At 38.5% G+C, this 24,258-nt stretch overlaps 1 protein-coding gene across 1 annotated transcript in view; it reads right to left on the bottom strand.

The window, feature by feature from the left end:
* The window catches only part of rgs3a (regulator of G protein signaling 3a), a 146,837-nt gene that overhangs the window by 86,633 nt on the left and 35,946 nt on the right, over nucleotides 1–24,258 (bottom strand). The window contains exons 4-11 of the mRNA XM_042509299.1: nucleotides 21,463–21,544; nucleotides 20,395–20,500; nucleotides 18,880–19,312; nucleotides 15,867–15,906; nucleotides 14,865–15,193; nucleotides 13,244–13,321; nucleotides 7,223–7,334; nucleotides 1,708–1,751 (exon numbers count right to left, since the gene is read on the bottom strand). Of these exons, the coding sequence (XP_042365233.1) occupies nucleotides 1,708–1,751; nucleotides 7,223–7,334; nucleotides 13,244–13,321; nucleotides 14,865–15,193; nucleotides 15,867–15,906; nucleotides 18,880–19,312; nucleotides 20,395–20,500; nucleotides 21,463–21,544 (1,224 nt within the window). The remainder of the gene's footprint in view (nucleotides 1–1,707; nucleotides 1,752–7,222; nucleotides 7,335–13,243; nucleotides 13,322–14,864; nucleotides 15,194–15,866; nucleotides 15,907–18,879; nucleotides 19,313–20,394; nucleotides 20,501–21,462; nucleotides 21,545–24,258) is intronic.

Here is a 24,258-nt window from a genome sequence, read left to right on the forward strand (position 1 = left end):
TGTTCATCAAAGATGATAGCAAAGCAACACAGCACATAAAATAAGAGATAAGAGAACATTAGATAGGTCGGACCACCATGTGTAACTATGTATCTTCAAACATTACACTTATAGCTAAAAATGACAAAAAAAAAAAAAAACAAGTTTGCTGATTATACTTATCTCTGTAATTAAAATCATTTGCCATTTGTCATTTGTCTGCCCAGCAGTAATTGTTGTTGTCAGTGCAACATCACAGTTATTTGGCCTATGGAGTATGTCTTTAGAGGTGTACCAAGCCAATCCATAGACCTGGTACAATATTTAAATGGATCAGTATCAGATGCACTAAAGCTGATTAAAATCTGCTAGCTCGCCTTGCACCACTGAGCTAGGTAATGTTACAGTTCATCCAAGGAGGATGCCTTTAATGTTTACATTAATGTCACAAATGTGTCTTCTCCTCATTGACAAAATAAGAACGGGAGAGGATGTAAGACGGTGGAAGAAAGTGATGATTAGAAGTGATGAAAACATGACGTATGGCAACATTAAAAGTGTAATGAAAGGAATCAGATGGAGAGCAGCAATGGAAAGGGAGAGGCGGCTGAAGAGACGAGGAAGGACAACTGGCTACCACCACCTGCAAAACATGCTCATTAACTACAGCAGAGCTGCCTTGACAAAAGAAAACTTCAAGACGGGGAAACAGCCAAACAGGCTCCGAAACTACCAAAGAGTATCTGTCAGATAACTTTCACATCTTCCTGCTCTGTTTTGGTGCAAATGAAGTGATTTTTTTTAAATCCAAATGCTAGTGTCAAAACACTGGAGTGATGCAGAATCCCACAGATAATCTGGGTGATTTTAAAGCTAATTATGTGGAGGTGCGCTAAAGTGAGAAATTCACCTCACAGTGTGACTCTGGAACCAAAAAAAATGACACATGCAGATATTCATGGAGTAAATGTGCATGTTTACCTCTCAAACAACGTCTTCGTAGATAATCATGTTTGACATCTTTAAGACAATAAAATAACGATTCATTTTTGCCGCATGTGTGTTTTTCATACCTCTAAATTCAGTTGGGCCATGTTTGTCATTCAGTAGAAACAATGGAATATGTGAGCCTTTAAAGTTTAATTTCAGTTGGTCGGTGTTGAATAATTGGAAAACACAGCAATTAAATATTAATTATTATGCCTTTCCCTTTCATCTGACAGCCGGAGAGGTGTAACAGCAAATGGATGAAGGATAATTAGTTTTCATAGTAAATATGACAACAAACCACAAAACAGATGCACATATTCAACATTTCTATATTGTTTTTTATGTAATACTACAAGTGTTTTACTTGTGTGTCGCAATTTATATTCCACAGCTTTATTGACAATGAGGATTATTTTGTATCTTAATATATCAAATGTGATTCCTCCCCAAAAATGATAAAAAGTGGATCAAAAATCTGCATCTTTTAGCATTTCTCTGTTGTGGTCTAATACTGCATATACTATATAAAAAAATGCATGTTGTGTGTATGATGGAGTCAGGTCTGAGACAGAGGAAATACATTTTCATTAGAGCTTTCTGCTAATCCCTGTGTCTTCCCTGTAATGTGATTTCCACCAGAGACAATTGCCCCTCCGGCTCACAGACAAAATAGGCTGCTCACATTAGACCCTCCTTTTCCCTCTTTTGCTTCCAAACACACACAAGCCTTTCTCTTACCTCAGTCATGTGAATAAGGTAGAATCGCAGTTCTTCCGCATAATCTGTAAAACCAAAAAAAAAAAGCAAGGATATTAATTTTGTCAACCAACAAACCTTATATCCTCTGTTTCATTTTCACTCACTCCCTTCCTGTACATAAAGCAGCGTCTTTGATTTCCGATCACGATTTCGCCAAATAATTTTATTGATAGAAGGCTTTTACTTTGGGGCAGCCTTACTGGCATTCACCCATAATTCACTGAAGCAGTGCTGTGTGAGACAGGCCTGTGGGTCTGGAGTCAAGATAAACGCTTTTAATCGAATAAGCCCCCCACCTCGGCACACAGACACAGACACAGACACACACACACACACACACACACACACACACACACACATACCGCATAATATATACTTTGTGGTGATGTTTACTATTTTATTTCAAGTAAGTGCATACACAAACAAACATTCTGACTGACTGGCAATCCTGTCTGAGTTCAATATCACACTGAGGAGCGGCTTAGCCCCTTGGGTGAGATTTAAAATGATTAAATATGTCCTAAAAAGACAGGGATCATCCAGTCAAACATATCTCCTTTCACTTGTTCCTTCTATACTACACTGTAATATGACATCATTCTCTCTACCCATGTTCATGAAGCTCTCACTTCAATGTACTGTTGACTGCAGAAAGGTGCACTGAAAATGTGGCTACACTGCAAAGAGTTATGTGTTCACTTACGATCCCGTCACTCACAATTAGAAGCTGATTGAGAATTTAAGTTGTTTTGGTTTTAAATAATACTAAGTGAATATTCAATTCAGATCACCACCCTCAAAGTCTGAAAAGGCAAAGCACAATAGCCAATTCAATTATAATGTGTTATTTGATATAGAGTAATTTGTCAGAAATGTGTACACAAGTACAAAACAAGCAGTCAGATACTAACTGAATTTATTGAGGCTGTTGTGGTTTTCTGCCCAATCCTTGCTGGCTGGGCAAAGAGTTAAGGATAAAAAAAATAGTGCTGCTGAACGGCACATGTCAAAAAAGCCACAATTTTTTATGTGCAACCCCACACGACAGCGAGGCACGCTACTGTCCTATTTCCAGCCTGCAACCCCTAAAAGAACACATTTTTCCCCACTAGCCTACTGGTTGCACATCCTGGCTCCCGTAGCAGCTTGACTCCTCTCCTCACCTCTTGCTGTTTGTCCTGTGTGTCGAGGAATGGGTGAGGAGACAGTAGCTGTTGAATATCTCAAACTATACACCAACAACCCATCATAAGGACAATAGCAAAAAAAGATGGTGTCTACTGAGCCATAGCTCTGAATATTGGCTCTTCAGGTGAGAAATTAAGATGAATTAGTGGATGTCTGCACATTATTTTTAAGTTAGTGCAGAGGTGAAAGATGTACAGATCTTTTAGTAGAAGTAATTATGTGGTTCTTTGTTGCTGCATTGCATTGTAACGCTTCCTATTGGTGCTAGGGACACTTGAAAATAAGTAGAATAAGTAGAATAGTAGTGTAGAAAATAACACACGTCATATTATGCGTCATGGGGCTGCAGCTAGTGGGATTTCAGTTTTAGGATCAATTTAAGTGGCCAGTATGCTCGTCAGAATTGCTTACAGAAAGGTCAGCTAGCTGCAGACTGAACTATAGTTGTTTTTACCCTTATGCTAAGCCAAATCAAACCTAGTGTATTGTTCAAAGCAGAGTATTTTATGTGTGTTAATGGTTTAAATTATGGCTCTCATCCTCTCATCACCTAATCCAGAGTCTCCAGGCTCAGTGCCACCACCAGGCTCGTTGTCTTAGCCAGCATCAGCCTATTGATTAATGGATTGATTAATTCTACTTTAAATTTTGTCTGGCCTTAGTTCGGTATTATTGTTTGGCTCTAATAGTAATGTTGCCTCTGTAAGAAACCCTTCTTGCTTCTGCCTCGCCTTGTTTGTCAAAGTACTCTGTAAACTATATTTTTAAAGGTGCTATATAAATAAAGTTATTATCATTATTTTTATTATTATAAACTTTAACAGCCTTGGCTCTGACTCATCATAACAAAGAAAGATAAACTCATTTTGTGAAAACAACTGTAGTCACTTCTTGAAGGACCCTTGCCTCTTTAGGAAGAATACTGCTTTTTTTTTTCATTTGGTATAAATAAAAGCTATGTGTTAACTACGCTCTCTCTAGCCGATTGTCTCCACTTCTTCACTCTGAATGTCTCCATGAGGCCTGTAAAATAATACAGTCGCACAGAAAGCGTCTCTTTATGTAACCAACAGCAGAGGTCACTGTTGGATATCTTTCTGTTTCCAAAAACCAGCAGAGTGCTGTCATACAGCATTGTATTTATGAGGGGCTTGATGATGAAGTCCACATGTTTAGTTTAAATTTAAGAATGGTACCCATTCTTTACCCTTGCTTACAGCATACTTACTTGCATACTTTTAAAGAGACACATTTACAGATTTATTCCGAAAAGCTCTGATCCCAAATGTAACAGGTTTCTTATAGTGATGTCTTACTGGCAGGTCAAAGTAAGTAAGTAAGTCAGTAAGTGTAATTCAAATTCACTTCCTGTCCCCACTGAAGGACAAAACAAAACAAAAAAAGATTTTTTTTTTTGCATGTTGTACTGATTGATCTCTCCCTAATTTAACATTTTGAACTACAGTTTTAACGATTATGTAATTTCACCTGCAACTATGATGCAGTAGCAGTTAAAAGGCTCGGTAAGGTCATATAGACAGCCTGAGTGGATGATGTCTTCTTACTTTGTTTAGTGAGATGACAATGTTTAGACTGACACACAGTTATTTTGGTTTTATGTGTGTTCAATACCACTTTCAATGTTTCCCACGCTCCTCAGGCTTGTATCGGGGTGACAGGAACACAGGAAAGCCCCTGTATTGAACTTGTACTTTGTCATTACACAGACACACAGACACACACAGACACACACACACACACACACACACACACACGTCAAACACACCCTTGCTGAAACAAACACAATCCCCCGGCGCCTCTTTCCTGAGTGACGCTGCCGAAGCAAAATAACAATGACAGGCAGCAGGGTGGAGATGTGTGTCTGTGCGCGTGTGTGCATGTGTGTCCTCTGATGGAAAACACATACACAGACACACAAATCCTAATAAATCCCGACCCTGGTGATTTCCAATTGTTTGGGTGAAGGGTGGAGGTGGAGGTTAGAAGTGGAGAGGAGGACAGCAATGTCTGTGAGGAGGACAGAGCAGCTCAGGCCTCTCTTTATCAGGGATGCTACATTTTGAAGCTTGCTGTGTTGAAGTGTGTGTAAGGAGCGTTCACTGGACGTTTTTTTTTTTTTTTTTATCAAGGAATTTGACAAAAAAACTTGTTAATCGCAGATATGTAAGTATAGACTTAGCCATTTGGAAAATGTTTGTTGGAAAATGGAAAGTGTTCATAAACAACTGTTTTTCCACTACAGAGAAATGAAAAATAACCTACTATTACAAAGACTTTGAAAAGGATATTTCAGTTTTCATCAACAAAGCAAAAACGAAACGATAATGCGAACGACAACAAGTGGATAATTAATTCAGATAATGCCGTCTTATTCTAATGTCTTATTATAAGACATTCATGCATTGGTTTAATTGTGTGCTCCTGATTGAAAAACAATGTCCCCATGGATTTAGCTGCTTGACCTGCAGCACTAATAAGCAGCATATTACACTGCAGTAACATTATGTCTCTGCCAGCAATTTTAGCTGACACTGACACAAAGGAGTCTTGGAGGAGAAAAGTAACAGGCTCATGAACCACATGCATCCAAAGTCTAACTGGAAATAAGCAAGAAGATGCTGCAAAACAACAAACCCAGAAATCAGGCAGGTCTGCGCTCAAATATTCATAAAAAAGACTGAATTGTTACAGAACCTCATATATATTTTCATCCAATTAAAGCAAAATCAAGCGCTAAAATGAGCACTGATTTCCCCAAGCTTAATATTTAACAAAAGAACCCGTTGGCTATGTGCAGTGCCGCTGGATATTCTGACTGATTTACTGTGAGAAAGTGTTTTTTCACCTGCAGGAGAATGACAGTGAGTTCTGGCATTTCCTGCTGTGGTGCAGCTTGTTGAGAAAGGCTGTGGGGTTATGTGAGGCTACACTGATGCCTATAGGGGCTTTATCTATTGAGGTTCAGGCACAGCCTTCATCTGCAAGTGTCAAAACATAATCACTCAATACAGCACTCATTTGCACTAAAGTAAAATAAATGTCTTAATTTCAAAACTGTCGTCAAAGCCACAGTTGTCTGCCTCTACACTATCACTGACTCTTAACATTATGGTGCCACTAACATCCTTATTCTGAGGGAATAGAACAGACAATCTCCTTGCAGTAACATCCTTTAACTCTTTGAAACCTGGACAAGCTGGCTTGATTTCTAGAAAAAAAAATGCATGCGAAGAAGGCAATATGCAGCCTAAGAAATAACCCAAAAATTAACAAGAAATAAGTAAAATGAAAAAAAAACTTGACAATAACTCAAACACACAAGAGTAAAAAAACAACAAAAAAACAATGAAATGACCTGAAAAAATACTCAAAATAATAAAATAATATTAAATAAATCATTATTTTAACTGAAAATAGTTTAATTTTAGAGGTTTTAACTAGCTTTTTGAAAAATAATTTTCCAAATTTTTGCAAATTGCAGGGCATTTCTTGCCAAATTGTTAATTGCGTTTTCCCCATGTCTTCAAGAGAAATCAAACCAATTTGCTTAAGGCTCAAAGATTTAAATACTTATGAAGGATGTGTAAAGGCAGTACACGAAGAGTGATGACGGTCCAGGTTTCAAAAGGTTAAACACCTGCTATTTTAGTGACAGAAAATCACTAATATTTTTTTTAGTTATGCATGCATGCATCAGTTTTTAGCATCATGAGTCAAAGTGTGAGCTGCTCTCCCCTGGCCCTGTCCCAATCATGACTCCAAATGCTGCTCCTGTCTCCGCCCACCACTCTAAACACAGATATTTACAGTGAGCCTTATTTATTTGACTTGCCCGGGCTCTGTGCGGTACTGACCGCCAAACTATTCTCTCCATTTTGGTAGAGGAGATGGTTGTTTACATCGAGGTGAAATAAAAAGACAAAGCAACAGGAACTTGGGCAGTCTCTCCCTAAATATCCTCTGGTTAAGCTCAACTGAATTTATCACTGTAATCACCATACTGCGTGTTTATTTCTAGTTGTGCAATTTGTGTGTTTAAGTGTTCTATTTCCCTTTTTGTTTTGTGTTGAACTGCAAAAGGTCAGATGTGGTTTAACCTAGTATCAGATAAGATTGTTTGGAGATCATGTATATTCACACATATTGCATATGTTGGCCAGTGTCTTGTTCTATATGTTTTTAAAAATGTGGTGATGTAGTAACATGAATTTATAATCAGCTCAACATCTATGACATCTCGACAGAATTTCACACAGTTTGGCAACAAGTGTGTTAGCACACATACCGTCCTGGAGCCTCAGCTGTCGGAGGTACAGGGGACTCTGAAGGACATTACACCTTCCCGGCTCGTCTTCTCTTGTCACCAGCATCAGGTCACTGTAGATAAACACCGTAACCTACAAGATGAGAGGGGCAGAGTTGGAGATTGAAGAGGGAAAAAAAAGAGAGAAAAAGATGATGAAAAAGAATATGATTTCATTCTTCAGTCTTCCATGATCTCACCAGGCCTTAACCACACCTTAAAGTGATCACAGCTCACAAACACACATCTGCAACTTAGTGAGATTCACATAACACCACCTAACACTCAAAAAGTCTCACCCTGCAAAAGCTTTCCCCTCACTTCATGTCCTAGCACAGGAAATGCAATTCACAACCATATAATTATTGTCATATATATATACATATACTTCATCTAGCAACATCTTGCTTTATGTTGCTGAAAGTTAACCTCTGTCTAGGTTTGTACTGTGAGATATTGTATATACCTGACTATTGCAATCTTATGTTTTGTGGTACCATAATGATTTTTAGTAGTAATTTACATGTGAGGATTTGTGGCAGACCACTCCCCGACCACCAGATCCATGGACGGATTATCATGACCACGGGCCCTGGACACAAACTCGCCTTGGACCCCTACCTACACGCGCAAATATTACACGTGCAGCGCGTGTACCCGCCCCAAGCATACAGAGTTTGGTTGCACAATGGCATAGGCCAACCCACAACCACACAGCACATATTACTTTGAAATTGCGTTATTTATTGTTTAATAATACAATAACCCTGTCTGGGTTCTTCACAGAAAAAAAAAGTAAATGATGAAACATTAACTTTCTGTTGCGCATTATGGTCCTTGCTTAATTTTAAGGTAGGTAAAACATTCAATAAAATGTGGAACTTTCTTATATTATGACTCATAATAGCAGTCTCTCAAAGTTATTGTTCCTTCCTTCCTTTTTACATGAAAGAGTGTGTAGGTCCAGCTGGCACATAATAGAAACAGTTCTTTGCGGCTTGCAGCGTGCTTGAGCAAAAGAGCGAGCGCACTTCAAGCCACAAAGAGCTGTTTCTATGAGCTGCTTCTATCCCCTCACTTGCCTGAGAAAACCACGAAAAGACCTACACACACCAACACACCCTCAATAAGACTCAATTCAGGACTCCTATTCGCCAGGGCCCTGGACACTTGCCCACTTTGCCCACTGTTCCACCTATGACCAGATCGTTCAGTGTTGTAATCTATCTTTTGAATCAAAATGTAACAACATTTTAAATTTGCGTAAACACAAAGAACACAGACCTCTGAAACAGGCAGAGTCATAAAGGGAGTATCACTTGCTCTTAAAATTAGATTTCGAAGAATTTGTAATGTATTGCTTTGCTTTCAATATATTACGATATATTTAATCGTGATTCCTGTGTCATGATACATATGGTATCACCAGATTCTTGCCAATTCACAGCCCTACTCTTCATTCATCGAACCACAAGTATCCCTGTCATATTCAGAGGGATCCCTCACACCAACCTTGTCTGGTGCTAACTTTTGGACTTTTCAGTCTGATCAAAACCAAAATTAAAGGTGTGAAACTCCACCACACCACGGTCCGGAGCAAACAGCCGGACCTTAGTACAATGAAAAAAAAGTTACTGGTCTAGATCAAACTGAACCATGGTTTGTATCATTTCTGCAGAGAATTTTTTTGTTGTTGCATGTTTTAGTCTTGCGAACTGATTACAGAAAACTTGACTGACTATCATCAAATGATAACAGCTGTGAAGCGCCTCAGTGTGTGTGCGTGTGTGTGTGTGAGACTGTGGCTGCAAACCCATCTACAAACAAATCAATGTTAAGTGTAGGGAGACACGGCGCTCATATCATGTGATGATGACATGACACAGGTATGTTATTTGTACTTCTTAATTTTCTCAAGGCTCAAATGCAATGGAACACAATGCAAACCTAAACCTTTCAGGTTTGTGAAGGCCCTGAGAAAAATGATTCATCATTATTCATCACTCATTCGGGAGTATGGCTCGATGTGAGGAACTGCTGTTATTGTGTGCACAAGATGCAGAACTGTAGCCTAAACATATTGACTTGAACTCACAAACTTCGGATTGTCACTCTGAGGAGAGTTTTATCAACACATCATGACAGCCCATGACTGGCTTTGTGCCTCTGCAACGGTTGAGTGTAAAAAGTCATGCCAGTGAAGCATTAAAATGAAAATTAATTAGGAAAGGAACAAAGCATGGAGAATAAAGAGTAAGAAGTAGGGGATAAAAAAGAAAATAATGAGCCTAGCTGTATGGATGAAAGTTGCTTGTGTGAATTTGTGCTTTCATGCCACATAACAGGCAAACAGTGTAATTCATGTAGATGGGCACTGTTACAAGACAAGGCTTTTGCTTCCTCTGAAGGGTGAGATAGTAGAAAGGGTATTTTAGATGTAGCCAGTATGTGGTTAGAGAGAGTGCATGTATGTGTGTATGTGTGTGTGTGTGTGTGTGTGTGTGTGTGTGTGTGTGTGGAGGGGCGGTTTGTGTGGGTGGAAAAGGATGCAAGTACGTAAAGAACAAGGACAAAGCAAATGAGAGGCAAGCGACAAAGAGTTTCTATTGAGAGAGACACACACACATCCTTTACATGCATACACAAACGCACACTGTTCAAATGTGCATGAAAGAGTGAACAAAGTGTCTGAATCCCTGCTCTGTCTCTCAGTTATTCCAGCAATTGTATGTCCATCCTTGAACAAATGCTAAGTTTGTTAAGTCAAATAATTAAAAACTGTTCTGACTGATACTAATAAATGCTTTTCATCCAGGTTAGGTGATGCAAGTACGTCACGGTGGTTTTGTTTTGTCTCTGGCAAGACAGAAATATAATATTTGAACCTAATTACTTATGAATCCTGTACTAAAAATTCTGTTTATCCTTATCTTCTGTTGGATTTTCAGGATAACAGTGGTTTTCCATGATTACCTACAGTATACTGGTTTTAAATCTAAGTATTTATCTAAAAAAAAAAGTCAACTAAAAAGGCTAAAAAGTTACAGCTGCACACTGCCAAGTCTACAACAGACTATGAACTAGCATGTGCATTCTGCATCAGTTTAAGAGGAAAAAACTCTCCTTACCAGCAGACGACAGCTAGCTGTAATCATTAGTCAAAAAGGGAAACTTGTCATGATGCTAGTTTGCCGTTGGCACATTAACAACACAATCCCGTGCTGAAAGAACAAACTATATTTATTGTGCGTCAGTGAAAAAAAACACAGACCATCAGGAAATGTTTCTGCTGAAGAGCTTAAAGGCTAAAGAAAATAATTTTAATTTAAATAACAAGTTTGTTTTGACCTCACGCCTTCATGACTGATTATTTGTTCGCTTTCCTCACTTCCGTTTCTCCCTCCGGGCACAAAGTTTAACTGCCAATCAGAGCGATTTCATCTGCTGACAGGCTCACCGACTCTGATGCAGATTCAACATGCTGAATAAGCTGGGAAAAAAAGCTGACAAGGGCCAAACTGTAAAGGTGAGGGCAACAGACACTCACCAACAGTCCAACATTGACCCACAGCCAACCATCGGCCTGGTATGTCAGAGCCTTTGACCATAAAACTGATGGCAGGCTCATAAAGCACCAATATTTGACTCTGTTGAAAGTCCAACTGGAGGGCTTTCTACATTGAAACTAATCCACTTTCTTGCATAATTACTTGATAACTACCAATAAAAAAATCAACTTGTTATGCTAAATGTTATACCAACAGCTATCTTTCAGGACATTTTTTAAATTCTTTATTAAGCATATGATTTAATCCCATTATATCTTTTATGACCAAATGTCACTTTTAAGCATTAATATTTTTTAATCCACTTGAAGTCTATTTTATCCAAAAGTCACTTTGGATTAAATCAAATTAGTGTGGTGCTACGCTCATTATTTGTGTTCACATATTATAATGAGAGTGCTACATGTTTGTGTGAACAATAGAGTTTGTGCGTTTGCCTCCCGGGCAGACTCGCAAAACTCTGGTGTGTAGAGAGTAAAAGCTGGAACAACACTAACTGATCATTAAAAACAGCCTGTATAAAGCAATGGAGAGAAACTCCCTCCTGACAAACACTGGCTGTTAAATATTTGTTTTATGAGTGACCCCAGAGAGAGGCCAGATTACCTTCCATGCCAGCAATCACTGCACTTCACTGCACCGCGCAGTAAAGATTGTCTGACAGGGTAAATTAAGGCACTGTGGCAAGAGCTTAATTCGATAAAATAACAGTCTTCCCTCTGTTTTTTCTCTTTCCAAACACATGGAGGCTTTAACACTTTGTTAACATTATGAATTATGGCAGACAGGATTTCTGCATGTGAAACACTTCCACAAAATCATCAAATTTTAGAATATCCACCTGTCATTCACTTATAGTTATCATTTTTAAAGTTATTAGTTATCAGAGGTAAAAAGCAAAAAAGGACAAGTTTTTCTTCATGGAAAAATGCACCTGCACGTTTAACAAAGTAATGCAAATATTTGCAAAGTAAATACAAGTACATTTGCAGCAAATGTTAACTTGAGATACATACGGCTTTTCTGAGTGAACTTGGCTCACAGACATTTATTATTTAATTAATTAGATAAGATTTTATAACTGGCCCTGGCTCTGGTGCAGTACTTAATAGTTCCTTTGAGAAATAACTTTTTTCATCTTTAACAGAACAAGCACATTAAACATTTCTTTTTTTAATGAGTTCTTCTGATATCTACAACATTCAAGTACTTGTCACAGAATAAAAATCTTCATTTTAGATTTGTGAAACTTCTAAAAGAATTACTTTTTTAACAGACAAAGAGTCTTAATTATCTTCCACTTGTTTTGGTATTGGTATTTTTACATTACAAAATATAATTGCCAGGTGAGGTAATATATTGTGAAAGGGTCATTAATATATACTGAAAGCTAGTGTCTTTTTATACATAAAACAGAATTTCATTGTCAGTCAGATCTTTGGCAGTCTCCTCTTATCAAATATTCATTTTCCTCGACTCATATGGGTGTGATAGTTCAGAGTAGTTACAAATTCTACAGAGACATTCAGACATCTTCTCTCCAATTCCTTTTCTCAGGACACAGCTCTAAACGTGTTCTTCCTTTCTATTCACAAATATCTCTAAAGCGTACACACATTTTGACTTCGGATGCATGTTGGGGCAAAGGGCCGTCACTTCCAGTTTGGGCACATAAAAAAAGCACATAACTGTTTGTGACAAACCAACAAAATGTTTGCCACCAGTCTGTTTGTTACCTGCAATCTTAAGATGCTGGAGAGCAGAGGGCCTCAATCTTTCTCTATCAATCAAATTATAAAGTTCTTGGACAGAGGATAGAGAAAATAGTGTTTCCTTTTTCCTCAGATCAACAAGATCCAACCGCGTGTCTTTTAAGTACAATTTTTCAGCTTCTGTGTTTTCCTCAGATTAGTTTTAGATCATATCCTGCATGGAGTTGTGCATTTTTCTTGGTCAACAACTGAAATACCTGTGCAGCATAGTAAACCAAATTAAGACAGAGCTTTTTACAAAAGCAAACACACATAGTAAACATATTCACAGACATTTTTAAGATGTACTGAAATAACTATATTTGCACATTTATAATTGCCAAAGCAGCCTATACGATTTTCCAGTGGTAAGGAGGCAGAAATGAGGCGCAGAAAAAACAGAAAACCTTAAACCTCTAACCCTAAACACAAATATTATTCACCAAGATCAGATTCACACAATACTATCATCATCACGTCTGCGTTCGGTTAAATATGATAGGTTATTGAGAGTGGAACTTTTACTTGAAAAATTACACACAATGCAAGTTTGCATGGAATGAAATTCACAGATGACCTTTACAATTATTACAAATTACCAGAGGTCCCAAGGTTATACTAGTCCTGTGCAAATAGGACTTTAGAAAAAGATATACACACATATTAACATCACTGAGGCCACTTACCTTAAGAGAGTGGTGCTTGCTCTCATGTAGTATCATCTCCTCAGATATGATGAGAGTTCGGCTGCACAGGTCAAGAGGCTGGACATAGAAAAAAGACATATTACAGACAGATGAGGACCTGAAGTTTAATGCATTTTTGAGCCTCATTCACTAATATTTGATATCTTTAATCAGATATATGTCAATGACCACAAGCACATATAATTCGTATTATTATCCATAGCCTCACTGACTGTATGAAGTATGAATAAATCTTAGCATTTCTCAAGAAAGTTTGTTTTAGCAAAAACAAAACTATGTGTTTGTTTTAAATTAATAAAACACAATTTTACATTACCGCATCCATTTTTGCCTTCGAAATCCAAACGATGTGCTAAACAGTAAGCCCTCTTTCTACTGTGGGAAACACAACTGAAACTGATTCTATGAAAACAAAGAGCGAGCTGCGACTGTTAGGCGAAATGTGTGGTCTGAGTGTGACAAGACACTGACACTTAAAATTAACTAGTACAGCAGCATGGGAGGAGGGGACTTCCTCTCAGGTCCAGGGTGTGACAAAGGGCCAACTCAGTATGTGTGTCTGTGTAACAAGTGAAAACTGTGTGAAGTAGGGTCATAGCTGCACGTTTCAATATGAATTAACAGGAGGTGCCACCACAGTGTCTGCATTTTTAAAGTGTCAGTATTTTAAATATTGCAGTAGAAGCAAGTCTCACACAACTGCTACCTTATCTCACAATGATCTCTTAAGGTTATTTAACCACACTTTCCTAACATCATTTATTATACAACAGTACACTGCATGTGCAGAGACATAACCATATATTTTGCAATGACACAAGACTAAACTCGCCTTTACTTCCTAATTTGGACTAGAACAACACAAAGAGTGTTTCAAGTTAGCATACTATAAAGAATATGTAGTATTTTTCTGCACATAACTTAAGAGACAGAAGTTGGATGAAATATACAGATCATTCTACATTTCCTCATTTTTTTGAACTGTAACTAAAAGATAAGCTTACAAAACAAACCACATTCAGACTGTCTAGTTCTGTTGTCTACAGAAAAAATCTGCATATCTAAAATGTGTTACTTGCGAAAACAGAGGCTTCATGACTTTCAAAATACAAAATGCTCCAACAGAAAGGTCAATGTATTTCATATCTGCAAACCTCAAATGCCTATTTCCATTTGACCCAAATGTGCTGGGGAAAACCATCCTATCTAGAATATCACCATCTTTTGCACGTATGGATTTCCCTGTTTGAACACTAAGGACTGGTTTTAACAGCATGGTGACCTAGTGGTCATAGATGCATTCCACATAACCCCCACAGTGCGTCCGCAGTTTAAGTCTGGCTGGGCATTTGCATCATCCCCTGCTCACTCCCTACTGTCTGTCTTTTTAGAGCATACTCAGGATGGTTTTGTTTTTTTTTTCGATTTCAGCGTTTATAACCCAATCTTTCTGGGATTACAAAATGTATACAAAGAAGATCAATGCCAATCTGAATTAACAGACAGAGGAGCCTCTGAATGAAGCAGCAACCTAGATACAGTTAGTTTAGCTTAGCATAACACCGGGGAAACATGTTGGCTCTGTACTGAATTGGCTTACCTGGACAAAGATGGGGAAGATAAGTATCTTGGGTGCCACTTTGACATATCCGTAGTTGGCATGTGGAGTGTGTGAGCGGACAATCGTACAGTTCTGGTAATTGGCAAAGTTGGCATTCTGCTGTTGGTAGATGGGTACACTGGCGTTAGTGGAGGTGGACGCAGTCTTTGTTGTTTTGGAATTGTTGGACCGCCGTAGGAAGCCAGTGCGGCTGGAGAAACCCCCACCACCTCCTCCTCCTCCCCCACCACCACCACCACTACTCGTACCACCACCACTACCCTGGGGCTGTGAACTAGAGGCCTGCCGTGTGGGGTATAACCTGGCAGCTGCAGGAGAAAAAGAAGAAGGTGAAGGAGGCGAGGGTCAAACACACGTTACATATGATTTCTTGAGCAGTAATCATTACTTTCGTCAAACTTACAGAGAGTTGGATGATAATTTTGATTTCACTCTCAAATCTGTATGTTAATATGAAGATAGAGACAGGAGATGTTTAGCTTAGCTTAGCACAAAGGCAGCCCAGCTCTGTGGAACTGTAACAAAGTCCATCTCTGCAGCTCACTAGTTAACATGTTATACCCTGTTTGCTTAATTCATACAAAAACCTAAAAAACCTGCAAAAATGACAACAAAAAAACACATAATAAGCATAAAATTAGTGCTAACTGAGTGCCATTTACACTAACAAAGCAATAAAAAATAGTAAGTCATTTAGGAGAACAGGATTTAAACTGGAAAAGTATTAAGCTGTGATATATTTTTAAGGTCATCTTAAACTGAGATTATTTCAGAGTGCCAAATCTTGAATTATTTTAATCAGATTCCTTAAAATAATAATTACCTGTAATGTGAACTCAAAAATTATATTAACACTGGGCTCCATCCAACAAAAAGAAAAAGACAACAAAGCCAACTTAAACAAAGGCTCTCAGCCAAGATACTCAGCAGAGTTCACTGTGGCCTTGAACAAAACACAGTATGAGTATGAACAAGTCTTACCTAATGTTCCCTGGTTGTCTTGGTAAACAGGCCTCAAGATCTGAAAACAGAATAATATTAAATTGCATTAATAATAAATAGGCTTGTAACGGCACAATGAAAAGTGACATCTAAACCTAGCCTCGAGTGGAATAAAGCCAGAAGATGTCAAAACAATGACACAAGATATAGCATGCCATTGTTTTATTATGAAATTAATACTACAGTATATTGATAGTCCTAATACAATTCCAATCTTAACTTCCTATGATGTGATATCTGGATAGGAAAGGTTGCCATGAGAAATACAGAATATACTTATTATAATAAAGGAGAAACACCAATAAAAATTGATTATTGTATATTGTGTGTCCCTCATTTTCTTTCTGGGGGTTGCTTTGTCATGGGTCTGTTTTAGCTGGACATTATCATGTGTAATTTCTTGCATGACATTGAATTTAGTGTCTAGGACTCCACTGAGTCCATTTCAATTGCGCTGCATTTGAGCAAGCCAAGTTACAATCAAGATAGATGGCTCCCACCACATAACATGCTGTTCAGATTAAAACAGTGGGTGAGGTGGGATTTGGAAAGTCAAAAAATGTTTAAAAAGTGTCATTAACATGCTTTTCTGCCAGCTTCTCAAGATAAATATTTCTGAAGTGTGGGCTTTCCAAGTCCTTTGTTCGCGCTATTGTGTCGGTGTGATGTGTCACCAACATGACCCATTTCCACAGGGCTCTCAGTACACTTAGCCTGTGATGGCCACCGCAAAATCTCACCAAATCCCTGCCCCCTCTTTTGTTTGGAAGAAAAGTGGTGGTTGATTGGAGGCGAATGTTTCTTCACTATGTTGGCATCTACTCTTTTTCCAGAGATGGACGTGACCACTTCACAATACACTTACATTTTTTTTTTCAGCAATTTCTTCGAATGTACTTCTTTTTCTCTAAAAATCAGTCCTATATTAGGCTTGGGATTGCTTCACTTTAACTGTCTTATGCCAAACTCTATAATAACTGAACCTCAACTTGAGAAGCACTCACAGATAAGATGGAAACTACATGAGGCACACATACACACACAAGCACAACACACACACGCAGCTCTAAGTTACAGACACAGAGGACGAGATTAGGAAATAAGAAAATTTAACTTCGCTATCAAATATGACAGCAAAGGGATGTAGTTAGTTAGTTAGTTAGAAATGTTTTGAAAGTCTTCAACAGCTATTTACACACTGTCCATTGATAAAAGACAGAGGACTGGGGGGACAGTGTCCCACACACAATCTTTTGGTATAACACGTTTGTTAGCCTGAAGTTTTAATAGGTTAGTATCATATTGTTATTGTTTTGTTAGCTGAGGAATTCATTTCAGTCTTTTTGATTTAATGAGTTTGCTTTATTTTTGTTTTTTTATGATCAAAGCTTTACCTCATATACATGATGTCACTGATGAAAAAATAAGTACATGCTGTATAAAATGTCATACACATAACAAACTGTGCATGTACGTGGATGTTATACTAAAACTGCCTATTGTGAAATGACCAGTATTGGAATATGTAAATTAACTTATTAATGTACATATAACTTATTATTGTTTTGTTGAATTCTTTCTCTTTCTTAAAAGTTCTTAAGTACTAAATTATAATGGCACACAGATGATTTGTCTATTCTATATGACATCTGTAGGATAAATTATGTCAGATACATTTTTTCCTAATATTAACTCTGTTTAGTTGGTAGAATGAAAGAAATATTGCCAAAGCTTCACATAGTACAAGCATACAATATATTTTTAACGGCTACATATTATAATGTTTGTTATTATGTGCTTTTGCTTTTCAGTCTGTTACCTCATATCTGCATTACACATACCTGTGTGTATAGTATGCAGTGTTTTCAGAACATGTTGAAAGGTAACTGAAGTATTTTTTAACCTGGAACCTATTTTCCCATATTTTTGTGTTGAAGTAACGAATAGACGCAATTTTTGAAAGTGGTCCAGTATTGAGCGAGAGCGCTGCAGACAGCCGCGGCAAAACAAGCTGCGATGTAATGTCAATGGGATATTGTGCTCTGTCAGTTTACACCCACAAAAGTACTTGTTTTTGCCACTGACAAGCTCAGATTGCTATTAAGTGTCTGACTACATTGTGGTAAGGATCCTACAGAGACAGACCTTTTAGTTAAAGAGTAAGATCCTTCTTGTTCAACCCGAAACAGCCCCAAAATTGCTAGTGCCAAAATCACCAGACTCCATTTAAATAAACAGTAACTGTATCATAATAAAACACACCTCCTTCAAAGTTGACAGAAACAAAATAAAACTCACAAAAAGGCTTTTTTTTGGTTTGACTTTACACAGTCCTAACAATCACCAACAGTGGTAGGGTTTAGATAATCCCTTAAATTTGTAATTTGGTTAAATGTGAAAATATACTGGCTCTATACTCAAAATGACTGTTTATTTAACTGAAGTCTGGTGGGTGTTCTTGAGACCTGATGTTTACTAGAATGAGATGGACACAAGGTCAAAGTGACCTCTGACCTCTGACCACCAAAATCTTATCAGTTCATCTGGAGTCGAAGTGGACATTTGTGCCATATTTGAAGGAATTACCTCAAGGCGTTCGAGATATGGCGTTCACCAGAATGGGACGGACATACAGATGGACATATGGATGGACATACAGACATGCATACGGAAAACGGACAACCTGAAAACATAATGCCTCTTGCCATGGCTATCACCAGCACAGAGGCATAAAAACTGTCTTCATTATTTAGAAAGAAAAACATGGGAAAATAGGATTGAAAAATACACAAGTTACCCTTTAAAGCACAAATCAGTGAGACGGCAGTAACTGAAATGGCCCAGACATACTGTATATACTGTCCTTCTATCTATCAGCACCAGGGATGAAAGGTAAGGAAACATATCTAGGATGAGCCACCATATGACCGTGGTGAGGATGGGGAGGACGAAGAAGATGATGAAGATGCAGTCCACCACCAGTCTGAGGTACCTGGCTTCCAGGGTTGATGGGGGCCAGTATGATGTAGTTGTCTCCGTTGGATGCCTTCACTCTGGTACCCTTTAGTGTGGCAGTGTGAGGGGGGTGGAGGTGTCGCGGTTTTCCATCCAGCTCCTCGGCCGACCCTCCCTGGGCCCCCCACGCCAGGGTCCCAAGGCCTACGCCGCTGCTATTTCCAGCCTCTGTGCCATTGACCAGCAGCCTGCGGGTGGCGGTGGCACGGTGGTGGGCTGGGAGAGGCGGCACAGCTGGGGGGGTTTTGCTGGTTCCAACATCTGGTGCACGCCTGCGAGTAGGGGGTGAGGGGGCATCATAGTTTGAAGTGGACGGCTTGTAGGAGGGCCGATGGATGAGGCCCTCAAAACTAGGCTTAGCTGAAGGGCCTGTGCGCCACACCACCAGTGTGATTTCATTGGCGCTGGTTCTGAAATTAGAAAGAACGATAATGAGCCACAAAATCTTAAAGACTGTAAATTATAACTATATATTTTGTAAAACTGAAAAACTGTCGAAATACTGTACACTCTTAGAAATACAGGTAATAACGAGAACCATATAGGGTTTTTTGGCTTGTCTCCATAGGAGAACTCTTTTTATAAACGGTAGACTTGGAACCCTTTCAGAGGGTTTTACCTAAGATCCAACATACCTAGAACCAGAGTTATACCTAGAACCGTCTGTGAAAGGTTCCACCCTGAACTGGCTCTGTTCCAGTTCCCTCACCTAATTTTGAATCATTTCAACCAAAAATGAATAGGTTCAGAACACAAAAAGTTGGTTCTCAGCTGGAACCAAAAATAGCAGGTTTGCAATGGGTGTTTCATGGAACCCTAAGTCTGAAAAAAACCCTTAAATAACGCTTTCCTCAAAAAAGGGTTCTTGTTCAGGTAGAATGTTAGTTCTTTTGAAATGCTTACCGTACATGTATCTGTAAATGACTTCTGTAGATCAAGTAGAATTCAAAATTTTATAAAATATTAGCAGCAATTATTGTATTTACATGTCTATGATATAAATATCTAACAAAAGTATGGATAGAAATGTATGTAAATCTATAAAAACAGCCATAAGAGTATATATGGGAAAACTCAATAAGGAAATAAATGGGTATCAAACATTTCACAATATAACTAAGATTATATTGTGATTACATTGACTCCTGATAAATCGCTGACGTCACGTCAGATTATACAGTGATTCATTGTAGGCCCTTTTGACTACAAGCATCAGCTAAATGAATGGAATGTAAAGCAAAGCCCGCCTCATCTCACTGTAAACTCAATACTTATTGGCTACAGGCAATGTCAGCCTTTGAAATGAATGATGCTTATATGCAGACAGTCAGTTCAGTTCCGTAGGTCAATCATTAATTAACTCCTAAATCCTTCAGACCATCAGATAATCATTACAAATCACTGGTCCTGAGTCCTGAATAAGCCTGTGGAAATAATTCCTGAATTTTGGTGCAAACCAGCCAGTAATCCTCTGGTGTGTTCGACTCATTACCTGATAGCATGGGCTAAGTCCACACATTTCCACTGCTCCACTGGCTGACCATTTAGCTGCAGGAGAGTGTCCAACTGCTGCAGACCTGCCTGATCCGCTGGACCTCCTGCCAAAGCGAAGAGACAGAAAAAGTTCAAATCATTACACAATGTCAGGTGCCATGCATGCTTACCAGTTTGATAGCTCCTTTATGTATTAAGCTTCCTCTTTCATTGTTGGAGGTGCAGAATGTCTGATAAACATTCAGATAACAAAAATAAAATGTAATACATAAAATATAATATATTAAGGTGTGAGGTGAGATTCAGTTGGCATTCCTTTTCATCTCTCCACAGGGACAGAGACAATGTGATGGGCTTGAGATTCAGCATTTTGTTCAAAGACATAGCAGCAGGGTGGACGTCTGCCAACATGGGGGCTTGACTCCAAGTTGTCCATTTGACAGACAGGCTCCCTATTAAGTTCAACACCCTGCTGACTGAGCCGATGCTAATGGTAATTCTCAGAGCTACAACCACTGAGATGAAAAAACATGATTTGGCCACAGGTGACAGGTGAAACTCGGGTCAACTGATGTAAGATGAAAGCAACCTTTACAAAAGCACAAGCCATTACCATATTGTTTACATCGTCCAGTGCCCTTTAAGTGGGATGCAGGAAAAAAAATCAATAAGTTCTGACTTAAGAGGCAGTTCAGCCACCTGCTTTGACACCATATACTTCATGTCGTATAACAGTGTGCAGACTCAAACTGAGGTCATGTCATAAATATTATTAAACCTAGACATCTACTGATGGCAGTCCTCAGAGTAAAAATGAAAAGCATCCCTTATAACCAGACAGTATTAAAATCAGATGCGTTATTACTTTTGTATGACTACTTTTCAATTTATAAATGTATGATTTTAGTAGTTGCAATAAGAAAAAGTTGAGTAAAATTAAATAAAGATGCATCCACCTTTGAGAATTTTAGGACCAAAGCTTGTGCAAAGACCTCAAAATTTAAACATCAACCTCTCCCTGGAAAGTTGAGTTTCATTCGCACAGACATGTTCATGCAAAACTTGCCTGGATCAACAGCCTGCACCCTCACAGGGGAATCCGAGCAGATGGTGAAGCCATATCCATCCTTTCCTCGAAGGATGGTCACCTGTAGAACACACACAAACACATAGTCACTTAGTGATGGGAAGATAGGACCCCTCTCTCTCTCTCTCTCTCTCTCTCTCTCTCTCTCTCTCTCTCTCTCTCTCTCTCTCGCTCTCTCTCTCTCTCTCTCTCTCTCTCTCTCTCTCTCTCTCTCTCGCCCTGACTACCTGAGGAAACAAAAGTAGCATGCTGGCAAAATAATCAACTTCCTTCCTACAGGGCGATTAAGTAGATTTGTATTCTGCTTCTACTTCCTATTAAAACTGTCTTGACAGCAGTTTCCCGGTGAACCCAATTAGCTGCGTTAGTGGGAAAAACAACTCCAAGAGATGGAGGAAAGACATTCTTTGTCCAGCAGTTGGCGAATCTACTGAAAGCACATTGCCTATTTATTCAGACTTATACACTGTAATAGTGTACAATTGGTACACAAAAAAGCCACAAATAAACGCTGAGAAAACGAACACAAAGTCTCTCTTACACAAAAATGTGCACACTTTCCAATGGTATGGAAAGCCATAGAAAAGCTGTACGCGTGTGTGTATGAAAAGAATAGCTCTGCAAAGAAAAGTCACTACAATGTTCTCACAACTGCTTTTTACTGCATTTGACTACTTTTCATTCATCTACATCGTCTTTCAATTCGACATGTCATTGACATCGCATTTCTCTGCTGTCTCAAACTGTGCTGCATTTTTACAGAATGAATGACTAATTTCTTTGTACTCATTGTGGACTAAAAACTTGTTTTAAAACCCCCTGGGTAAAAGGACTGTAGGTTTTTTGTATTTATGCAAATTTGTGTCTTTTTGTTATTTTTTTTCCTTATATTCCGTACACCTAATACTAACCAATAGGTAGAAATGTAAACTATTTAAACATATTTTCCTGTTCGTCCCACTGAGACTATAATTTGTTTTACAAAGCCGAAAAAAGCATACAACAAGTAACAGTATACAATGAAACAAAGTAAAATGTGATTTGTTATGAAGTTGCTGAAAAAAGACTTTAGAAAAAAATACTTTCCTAAGACTTTATATTTCATTGTTAGACTATTTTTTTAATCCAGTAATATAAGTAAACAGCTCCAAGCGGGATAGTAAGGATCATAAAGCCTCTATCAAGGAAAATGTCTATGCCTAAATGTTGTAAATACTTCAAAACCATATTTCTGGATAATTTGGAAGCATCAGGAAAAGAGTTAAAATACAGTAATGTTATGTGATACATATATATAGATAGATATGGAGAGAGATAGGTAGACAGACAGACAGACAGACAGACAGACAGACAGACAGACAGACAGATAGATAGATAGATAGATAGATAGATAGATATTTAAAAATACAATTGCAAATACACCAGATCCACGCACACAGTGAGACAGTACACAGACAACACTGATGGCACTTTCCCATTGTGTCTCTTTCTCTTTGACCCTGCGTCATCAAACATTCGGTACCTATGCTCGATAGTCTGAGCCAAAGTCAACAAAGTTCCATCCAAAACATCTCACTTTCCATCCCATCTACTGACAACCAGGGGCCCAAAACACACAACCCCCCCAGCAACCCTCAGATTGCTCTTTCATTTCTCTCTTTTTCTAGCAGAGAAAAACATGTACCCTACATGCGGCTAAATTACAGTCTACCGAAGATGCAGCGACTTGCAGAAACACAGTGATTATTCAGGGGCCTGAAGCTTTGGATGACCCTAAAATGTCGGGTACGATTGCAGTTTCTTATAGTCCAATGATTTTATGTGCCCTGTGTCACTGTTTGGGGCCACAATTCCTTTACCATATTTGTCGACCCTGCAGTCCCTCAAATATTTCCCTCTTTCAGTCTCTAAACTGACACGGCTGAAAAAATAAGTGCCATGCTACAGAGAAAGACTGCACACTTTGTCACCTGTTGTATAAAAGAAATGAGGATTGCTGTCTGTTATTGTATACATGTATGCATGTGGCCTCTTTGAATATATATATATATGATGAGGCTGTTGCTCTGCACTCAGTGTATATTTTAAATAAAGACAGACAGATGTAATTTAATCATCTACGAGCCTGGCTGTGTGACAAAACTGAAAAACTGACAAAGGAAAGAACAAGATACACATAAACTGAAAAACTGGCTGTAGGTGAATAGAGATGAAAAGATGATTAAGTGGGATAGAGCAGATAAAAGATGGATTAAATAGTGGTATAAGAGGGCAGTGGGACTTGAGACAAAGCAGATGACAAAGGCAAATAGAAGCACAGATGGTATGAAAAAAACATTTCACTGGAATTAGGGAAGACAAACACCAAACAGTAGAACAGTTTGAAAGATGGGCTTGAAAATTAATGTGAGAGAAAATACTGAAAAGCAAAGATTGTGACTCAATAATAACAGAAGTGACAGAGACATCGATCTATCACGCCTCATTCATCTGTCTATCTGTCAATCTATCTGTGTCTGTGTCTTTTTATCAAAAGCTGTTTCAGACATTGTGTCCTTTTTGGGCGAACTCTCAGAATTGCCTAATTTGGTCTGATTCATCCAAAATTACAGAGCCTTGACAACGTTAATTAAATTTGTAAGCATAGTTGCATCCAACCACTTGGACTCCTCTCTGGTCTGCCTCTAAGAGGCAGTCCCATGCCCCCTTTTCCACTTTGAAATGAAAGCAGTGGGATTATTTTCAAGCTGGAAGAGAAAAGACGAGGCCAGGCTG

This window comes from Plectropomus leopardus, chromosome 20, assembly GCF_008729295.1.
Source record: "Plectropomus leopardus isolate mb chromosome 20, YSFRI_Pleo_2.0, whole genome shotgun sequence".
Taxonomy (NCBI): Eukaryota; Metazoa; Chordata; class Actinopteri; order Perciformes; family Serranidae; genus Plectropomus; species Plectropomus leopardus.